Source organism: Lygodium microphyllum, chromosome 8 (genome assembly GCF_053477565.2).
Source record: "Lygodium microphyllum isolate KBCC chromosome 8, Lygodium_microphyllum_v1.1.10, whole genome shotgun sequence".
In the NCBI taxonomy this organism is placed as follows: Eukaryota; Viridiplantae; Streptophyta; class Polypodiopsida; order Schizaeales; family Lygodiaceae; genus Lygodium; species Lygodium microphyllum.
In genome coordinates this window covers 20,386,507-20,396,084 of record NC_141142.1, presented here as the reverse complement: position 1 = coordinate 20,396,084, position 9,578 = coordinate 20,386,507, and the positions used below count along the sequence as shown (strand labels likewise).

General features: G+C 41.3%; 1 protein-coding gene across 2 annotated transcripts in view; it reads right to left on the bottom strand.

The window, feature by feature from the left end:
* Nucleotides 1-576: 576 nt before the first annotated feature.
* Nucleotides 577-9,578, bottom strand: part of LOC148032038 (rhomboid family protein) — a 9,021-nt gene continuing 19 nt past the window's right edge. The window contains exons 1-7 of one of the 2 annotated variants that reach the window (XM_087682658.1): nt 9,370-9,578; nt 9,014-9,241; nt 8,500-8,564; nt 8,368-8,420; nt 1,288-1,815; nt 1,110-1,200; nt 577-1,027 (exon numbers count right to left, since the gene is read on the bottom strand). The exon at nt 9,370-9,578 is cut by the window's right edge and continues 19 nt beyond it. In XM_087682658.1, the coding sequence (XP_087538784.1) occupies nt 941-1,027; nt 1,110-1,200; nt 1,288-1,815; nt 8,368-8,420; nt 8,500-8,564; nt 9,014-9,161 (972 nt within the window). In that variant the 5' untranslated portion in view covers nt 9,162-9,241; nt 9,370-9,578 and the 3' untranslated portion in view covers nt 577-940. Of the gene's footprint in view, nt 1,201-1,287; nt 1,816-8,367; nt 8,421-8,499; nt 8,565-9,013; nt 9,245-9,369 lie in introns of both variants that reach the window. The other variant, XM_087682656.1, reaches the window with a different exon arrangement.

The window sequence follows — 9,578 nt, the reverse complement described above, 5'->3', positions numbered from 1 at the left end:
CTCTTCTTGAGGCTAGGCTTTAGTAACCTAAACCTATTACTTAAAAACCTATTTTGCCTCCACTTTTAGTGGCCATTTTCACCTAGATTCACTACGTCTTTACCAATTTTGCACTAAGAGGCCATCTCTCTCTCTGTCTCTCTCTCAATCCAACACCAAGCATCTTCAAGCTTTTCATCACATCCCCCTGCGATGCAAGGACAACACCTATGAAAGAGGGTTAGACTTGAATTTTTGCCTTGACAAATGAGATGTACCCAAAGACTTTTTTTACCACCACCCAAGCCAAATTGATTGCCAAACCTATGGGAGGAACATCTGCGTCAACAAGCTTACAAGTTAAAAGCAAAAAATGTGGGCTTGAAGGATGCACTTTCCAAGGTATGCACACCTCACTCAACTAGAGGAGGAGGCGGCCTTAGGAATGACAACTAGCAGGAATATTGAAGATGAAGTCAAGAATACAACACAATAAGAGTGCAAAAGAAGATACCTAAGGAAATTGAAACAAAGAAGAAAAGAGATGCACAATGTATGACCAACATTGTTTTTTTCTATAGTTAATTAAGCTACATTGCAACAAGAAAATTTTCACAATGACAACCTTTTATTATTGTGTTCTTATCATTTTGTCTAAATGTAACGAGATAAAACTTGTATTTGGTTTGGACATCATATGTCACATTGCCCTGTCATGAGGCTCTCTCTCTCTCTCTCTCTCTCTCTCTCTCTCTCTCTCTGTGCCTTGTCAATGTAACAGCATCAAGAACGCTTATTACGTTGTACCACAAGATGCAGTTGTACTTAGAAGCTTTCAAACTCAACTGGGCAGGCTTATTGAAACATATGAAACTGTCTACACTCGCCACATCTCACGAGATTACAAGAACGGATGTGCGTAGTCAAGTTGTCCAAGTAAAGACTTCAATACTAGCATGCATTATGCCCCATACTTTGGAGCCTTCCACAGCTTGAACGCAACCTCGTGGAGAAATCTATCTGCCAAAATTGCAAGGTTCCCACCTTTCTGCAACACAAAGAGATTACATTAGATTATCTAATCGAATGTGCATTCCACCACCAAGCCATAAATTTGAAATGAAACTTGCCTTTTGAAATTCCTCGAAGGCAAGCATTTGAGCCTCATCACGTCGAGTTACACCATCCATTTGATGGACCACTAGTAAAGGATGATGATCCCTAAGGAACATTATTACAGAAGCATTACAAAATGCATAGATTCCGTTTTTCTGTTAGGGATATTCATCAGTTGCTTACTAGCATTACCTGACATCATTTACAAGCTTTCCATCCTTCATTCTGTAGGTTTGCACAGGACGAAGGGCCTTGAGATCTGCAGAGACCCCATCTAGCTGTTCAAGAGATGCAGTGTTCCCAGGTCCAGTAGTGTCTCCAAATCCCAACAGCAAGGCAATATACAGATGATCAGCTGCCTTGCTTCCTGGCAGCATGACATCTTTCACTGCACCAAGCAGGGCATCTATCCAATCAACATCTGTTGGATCGGCATGAAGTCCTCCATTCTCAGAACTCCTCCCAACATGTAGCATGACCAGCTCAAAGGTCTCTTCTTCTGAACAAGAACCACCCAAAGCAAGTACTTCAAGAAGTTGTGATGCTAAGATGGAAGGTGTCGGCAATTTTGAGGTTGAGCTACAAAACACTGGGGTTTCATGAGCCACTTTCACCTTGCCATTACTATCATCCATCTCAATCAGTTGAAATCCAAGCTTCTTTCCCAAACAGGCTATCAATTTTGAAACCGTAGCCATTGCAGCTTTCATACCCATGAACCTTGAAAAGGAAATATGTTAGTAATGAACCTTGAGAGGATGATCTGTTTTGTCAGAACCACAAATATACCAGGCAAAATGTAATCATCAATTGATTGCTGTTCTCTATGATGATTGACACTAGTAATAACATGAAGAGCATAGTCAAATAGGAAAACAAGCATTATTCTACTTTGTTGAAGCATGATTTCTTCTCATGTTTTATCAAAAAGACACCAAACAAGACAGGAAATATCTACTAAGAGCGGCAATAATCTTGTACCCATTCCAATTAGGAATGGACAAGATTTTTGTTTCACATATTGCATGGAGCTTTCTCCACATACACAAGAATTGTAGTCAATCCCACAACAAGTTATCATGAGTATTTCAACCAGAAACAACATTGAAAACTATGCAGAGAGCCATTTGCCTTGGTATCTCCCATGAACAGATATAACACCTTGTATGGATTAGTCAATGAATGTTTTTTAAATCTCTGGCTGTGATGGTGCTTGAATGCAACCTGTGACAACACTGGTCCACCTTCAAGCCAAAGGAAATCAACTTGTCCTCTGACTAGGGATAATGGGACCCGCTATTTGAAAAGAGTCTAATCACACTAATCATCTCGTAATAACTTATAAAAAGGTGTGATCCTAGTAAAACAAGAACATGAATTTTGCTGTGCTGGTTCATATCTTCACATGATGCCTCCGGAAAAGGAAAGGCGGCACATGTACTTGCAGCAGAGTGGCTTACAGGTATTGAGCTTATTGGCCCAGAGCATGTTGTGGGATTTGTTGCAAATGGAGGGCCCACAAATAGGGCAATAGGTGCTATTATCTAGGGATATTATCTGCCTCTATCACAGTTTCATATTGTATGGCTCATTACTTGAATAACCTACTAAAGGATATTGGTAACCTGTCATGGATTACACCTGTCATAGAACAAGGAGCTCAAATCGTTAGCTTTGTTTTGAATCACCAGTTTCTTCACCATCAATTCCCTTTGCAGTCCAAGAAGGCACTTTTAAAATACTTTGATACTAGATTGGCCTTTTAACTTCTTGATGCTAGGCAAATTAAGAAAATGCAGTGGTGCCTTGAGGCAGTTATTTCTTAGTGATGAGTTCACCTCATCAGCATTAGCAAATATGCCTACAAATATCTCATGCTTGGAGAAAGCAAATAACTCCACTTTTTGGAATGATGTAAAGCGGATAGATGCTATGGTCTCACCTATCGTGCATTTATTGAGGGTTATGGATGCTATGCAACCTTGCATTGGCAAGGTATATGAGGCTATGGATAGGCTAAATAAAAAGCTACAGGAGTTGGCACCAAATAATGAGGCATATGAGAGGATATGCCATTTTGTTGTGACGAGGTGGAACTCCTATAGCTCACCCATATATGTGCTGAATTTGTTGTGGAACTTGAGTTCCAAGGCAAGGGTCAGGAGAATGACACTAAGGTTATGGATGCATGGAGACTTATATTGTCTTATCTAGTGCCTGATCATGGCACTAGACGAAATATCAAAGACCAACTTTCATGTTATAGGACCTTTCGGGGTTCTTTTGGTTGTGGAGGATCGCTCTAAGATAGGGAAGCTTTGTGGCGGAAGGTCTATGGTTCGGATGGTCCTGAGTTGTAACAACTAGCCATCCGTATTTTGAGTTGTTTGGAGCACTTGCAGAGTACATACACTCACATTCCTTCAAAGAAGAGGAACCATCTTGGTGTGGAGAGGGCAAAAAATTTGGTATTTGTTAGTGCTAATTTGAGGATGTTATGTAACAGTATGACAACAAAGCCTGATCCATTTACAAAGTGGGAGATGCAGCAATAAGAGAAGACACATGCTGATGTTGAGGGAGATGCAATAGTTCATGATTCACATAATGATGAGGCTGGCACTTCAAGAGCAACTAGAGTATACTCAGATCATGATGATGATCTTTGATGTATTTTGCTTATCATGAGTCTCATGTCACATATGCATTGTATATGATATTATGATCATTGTTGACACCATGACACTTGAGCCGTTGTGTCATGCCGACATTATATTTGTACTTGCACTCTTGCAATCGCCCCTTGGGCTTTCAGCATGTTGCATTTTGCTTTAGTCTAGAGATTAGACTTCATATTTGTAGTCTTTTTTGGAGCAATGAGTATGTTCTTTCAACGATTCGACTTCATATTTATAGTCTTTTAAATTTTTAGGCAATGGAGCCATGGGCATGTTCTTTCGGCTTAGACTTTAAAGTCTAGTTCATTATTCATTGTTTTATAGCATATGTATTATGCGTTTTATAATTAAATAGCTTAACTCTTGAACCTTGTAAGCTGTAATTCAATTTGTAATGACTAGTTTTAGAATGATGCATATCTTTAAAGTTAAAACTTCAAATGATTTGTCCTTGTCGATTATATACCTTGGTTTTAACACTCCACATGGATTATGAGTGAAATATTAAATTTTTTTCATGAATTTTGATTTTTTAAATGTCGTTCCTATTCCCATGTCTCCGTTCCCTAGGTTTGGCATCCCCATCACCATCTCCATCCCCATTCCCTGTTTCATGTTTTTATGAGTCCGATATCTCCCTATCCAAGTCAAGCCATGCAGTACAAGCTATGAGGCCTGCTCCCGCCCATTTCTCAATGTGGAAGGCTCTAGAGGCTGAATCGGTAATGGTGCATTCGAAGTCATGTTCTCTCTATGAACTTATTTCTGATGAAGAGCTCTCCAATCAAAAGCCTAGATTTTTTCATTGAGTACCTAGCTCTAATACCATGTAAAGAAATGCTCGTCTGCAGATAACATACACAATCGTACGACAAAGCACGTACTATTAAAGAACACAATTATAGAGAGTTAGGGTAACCCAAAGACAATCACCACTAAAGAGAATAATGAATGCTGAAGTACGATGCTCAATGCAACAAACATACTATGCAAAGGTAAAATAATGACCCTCAAACTCTCATGTCTCAAGTACCAAAGTAGGGAGCATAAGCAAGAGAGTGTCATACTCTTAACAGATTCCGAAACACAACAAGCAACTTCCGGAGATGTCAAGCAGCAATAAATGCAACTCAGGAATGCTTGATCAGTGTCCCCAACGGAGCCGGGTAGTACAAAAAGTAGCAAACGCAGCAGTGGCTGACGATGTGGCAGTTGAGCAATGATGCAGGTAGGAAAAACACAGGATCTAGCTGATTGCACAGCTCCAAACGCAGGCAGCAGCACACCTGGCTGCAGATCACTGGCTGAGATGGATGTAGATAGCAGTCACCAGCCAGACAGCAGCATGAACAGGCTGGAAAACAGTTGCTAATAGTAGCAGGGGACTGGACAGTTGACACTTGATGATGGACAGCAGTGGGCAAAAGCTCGAATTGAGACATCCCCCACGAAGGAGGTGTGGACAGTAGATCGATGGCACCTACAAACTGCGAAAATGAGAATGAGGCTGAGTGGCGGGCAGCCTATTTAAAGATGGATGGATCTTCCCAAATTATGGTTTGGCTTATGGGACACAAATACTCTCTAAAATCACATTTCTTTTTAATAAAAGTTTGGTGATTTTGAGTTTTAGGGCTGTACTTAAGAGCTAATTATGTTTAGACTACATTTTTAGCTCAACATAGCCCACTACCTGCACTCATATCCTGAAACACTGCTCCTTTCATGTGTTGAAACTCCTCCTTTAGGTCTCTCCACTTTTGCAGCAGCCCACTACAGCTCTAATACCATGTTAAGAGTGTTGCAATGCAAAAGCAAATGCAAAGGCTGATCAAAAAAAGGAATGCAAAAGAAAGAGAGAGGGAGGAGAGGGACTCTAAAGATGAATGCCTCACACTGATCAACTAAATGTCTTATAGATTGTCCGAATATAGACTCACCACAAGTAAATGCAATAAATAGAGAGTACCAGCAGTTAAGTAAAAACATAATAAAATAATGACCCGAAATGTTGTGTACAACCTATCTGCCTTGCTCGAATTGCCCAACTGACCATAAATGCTAGCCAATGGTGCAAGCTGCAACAGTGCTGTCCGATTGAGCCAAATTGTTGCTGCCTGCCCACGAAGTGAACATGGACTGCCCACAAACTAACATGGATAGGCAATGAACCTCTAACAAACCAATGATTGGGGCATAACTCCAACACCAAGCACCCATGATGGGGACCTACCTGCAAGGGTATCCATCCCACGCGAATCAAGCTTTAAACAACACTCAAATGGCCACACAGTTTGCTCAAATGCCTATGCCTAGTGGGCCATCCACCTCCTATTAGGCTCTACGACCTTCCATCTGTCAATCGCCATGAGTTAACATGCAAAGCATCTTAGTGCCACATGGAGTACCAGGCCAAACATCTACCTACCCACTATAACCCCCCCACATGACGCCTCACTCATCCTTCCATTCTTTCACTAAATCGAAGAATGCATTTGTGACAAAACTTGCTTCAAGGGGTTGAATTTCACCACTTGGTCGAATCTTATATGGCATCTGTTGGTCTCACAAGATTTATGGAACCTTGTTTGGGACTTGGGACCCCAAATCCACCCTGGTTGGTTCTCCTAAGAGGTAGTTCTCTCCTAGAAAAGCACAAATGCTACAACTATTGTAGAGCTCATGCAAGGTCTACTGCCCAAATTCCACTCTTAAAGCACCTTGACCTTCCATCTAATCACTCGACACTCTTGCCTAACTGCCATGTGGCTGATGATAGCACTCATCGAATCAACTTTGAGCATGAGCTGCAAGAGGTCAAAATCTCTCACTATGATGGTTGAAAGGTCCAGTTGGCCAAATATTGACAATTACTTGCTCAGTTTGTGACTAGCGTATTTCCACTTATAATGACCAACTCACCTTGTTCCTAAACAAGTTGCCACCCAAATACTTAAATTTATGCAACAATTCGTTTCATATTCTCAATTGTTGACATTCTACGAGTTTTGAGTGTTTGTTGTTGTGTTACCCATGATTGTTTGACCAACTTCATAAGAAACCCTGTTTGTCATCTTCAAAGGGAGCTCGTTTCCTCTTTTCCAAAGAAGTAGGGCAAAGATAAGATTTAAAAAGACCTTTAAAGAGCATCCCAACAAGTTGAAGGTAAACAAACACAGACCTAGAGACCTTTGCAGCTAAGGCTGCTTTGGAACTCCACTTCCAAAGCCAATGCTTCACTTGTCAGTTGCCTGCTATTGATTTGAGGGTCCAACCTGCAACCCAGCAATCGGACAGAGGATGAATAGCCCAATAGGCAGCAGTAAATTGCCATACAAGTGGGCAAAACCATTTAGCATGTAAAACATATTTGAGGAGCTGGATTAGGTGACCAAGAAGGTGTGTGACCCAGGATCCCCATTCTGCTGCTGTCTTATACAGAACTTGTTCTCTCTTACTCTCTCCCAAGTTGTGCATTTAGGTGTCACAGCCTTCCCAACCCTAAGGAGTTCAATAAAAGTGGCGAGCTAAACTGCTACCAAATCAATCTACGAGGATAGTGCACCTCCACAGCAGCCTTAAATATACCAAAGACCATCCACCAACAACTCAAAACATAGTAGGAATCAAGGAGCTCCTCCAAAAACTCCCACTCAGCCCTCTATCATGTATGTTCCCACAATGAATTCATGATGCATCTTCTCCAAGTGATACAAGGTCTCTAAGTCTTTGAGATATGCACTAAAGTCAACTTTAGGTACACTGAAGGATATTTGTCTTATTTACAGAGAGTGAACTGTAAAACCATTCTGTGTCCCTGCTAATAGTGGGGTAAGTCAGAGAAAAGGAAGTGTACGATTCTGTTCACTAGTCCTCTTGAGTGCAGCATACAAGATAAAAATGGTCTACACACCCAATTTTCTAGTATTATCCCCTTTGACGTTGCTTCTTGTTGGTTGAACTGACTAAGGAGCTAGTTAATCCACTGTTTTTCGAAAATGTCCCTGATTCCTGCGTTGATGGCATTATGCCCATCACAAACACTGGCTTATACATTCCAAGAACCACAAGGCCAGTGAACATGGTCAAGAAACCAACAATGTGCTTAAACTGCTTCAAACAAGTTCCAACCCAGGTCAGTGCATCCAATGGCTTATGTATATTGGAAAGGTACAAGGGAGACTTTGACACCAGAAAAGAGAAAATACACTTCACAGACAATCGACAACCTGACTGTTCAAAAAACAGACAAGGTTTCCATTATCACACATGCATTCTAGGGCCAAAGTTGACCACCAAAATTTATATCAATAAGAAATTTGCATTTAGATCCCAATTAACGCTCAGTCCATATAAGAAAAAAACTGTCACAAATATATATTGGCTTTGTGGCTTGTCTGCACAACATTACTGATTACTGAAAGTGCAATGTGCTTGGACTTTTAACCAAACAGAGTATTTTTGGTGAGTGTAGGCTTAAAATCAATGCCAGGCCAATGATACTAAACATTGTCACATTGTAAAATCCAATGCTGGCATCCACCACTTGGCAAGAAACTTCCAATATGACCAAATGCAGCTAGTAAGCATGTACCTCTCAGATATTGATGGAACATTGTTTTCCTTTGTAACCTCACCTTCACCAACCTGAGACGTGAGCAAAACTTTCACCAGCTTGGTTAAGCAATCACCCTTTACAAATAATCATAGGAATCAAGTCACTTACCATGTTTAAAACATGTGCATCCAAAAGCTGTCTCATTTCATAAACATGGTGCTCAATACACTCAACTGGAACATCGCCATAAAGCAAGATCAGCCATTGAAAACAGCCATTGAAAATATAATCAGATTATGAGCAATAGGTCAAAAACAGACAGCAGAAGTGTGTCAAAGCAACATCCTTTCTTCCATATCAGTACCCAATACAGCCTCAGCGAGAATATAAGAGCTGTCAGTAGTTGGTAATCAGGCTAGCTGGCACGCATAATGCAAGACTTGCATGTAGTGTTGCAAAAGCCTTTTGAGGAAGACATCGCCATGACGGAGCTCTCGGTTTATGTCACAGCAACAAAAATGACAACAATGTGTCGCAATGAAAGACTTCACGTGCGATTTTCAACTTTCTACCCAGACAACGCAACATGCTTGACGGAAAAGGTAGATAACTCTGTTTCTTGATGAGACTGAAGAGATGACTATGAGTCGGGAAAACACAGCAATGGAAGGAGGAAGCTTACTATGAGGGGGTAACTGGCGCAGGGCAAGGAAGCCACAAGCTCCGGAGGCTGCTAAAGCGTGGAGATGCATGTGTGAAGGCTTCACAAACCCTGCAAGGCCATCCCCGAAGATTACCAATGCTCGAGCTGGAGCATCAGGAATCACCATAGCTTGATGTTTTGTTTGTGTAACTGCTTCGATCCTTTTGATCTCAGACCTTGACAATCTTCCCAACTTGTGGATCGATTCTGCTGATTTTGAGATAACAATCAAATCAAGATGTACATCACAAGATGGAGAATGTTTTGTCACAAATCCCTGACATGCACAGCTTAAAAGAAAGGTTCATCCGGCGAGCATTTTGCCGTGTGCTCACCTGACGAGAGGCTTAGACCATCGTCCCGGGCCTCCGAATTGCCGTGGCTTCAGTGAGCAGCCCTGCGCACCAGTCTGAGGACGCGGATCCAAACACCACAATTCGTTTGCTACGATGCACCAGCCATTGAAACCGAATTTCATCGCCATAGTCTATTTGGCAGTGTACTGTATACATTCTCTCTCGCCCTTTTTTCTCTCTCAAAACAC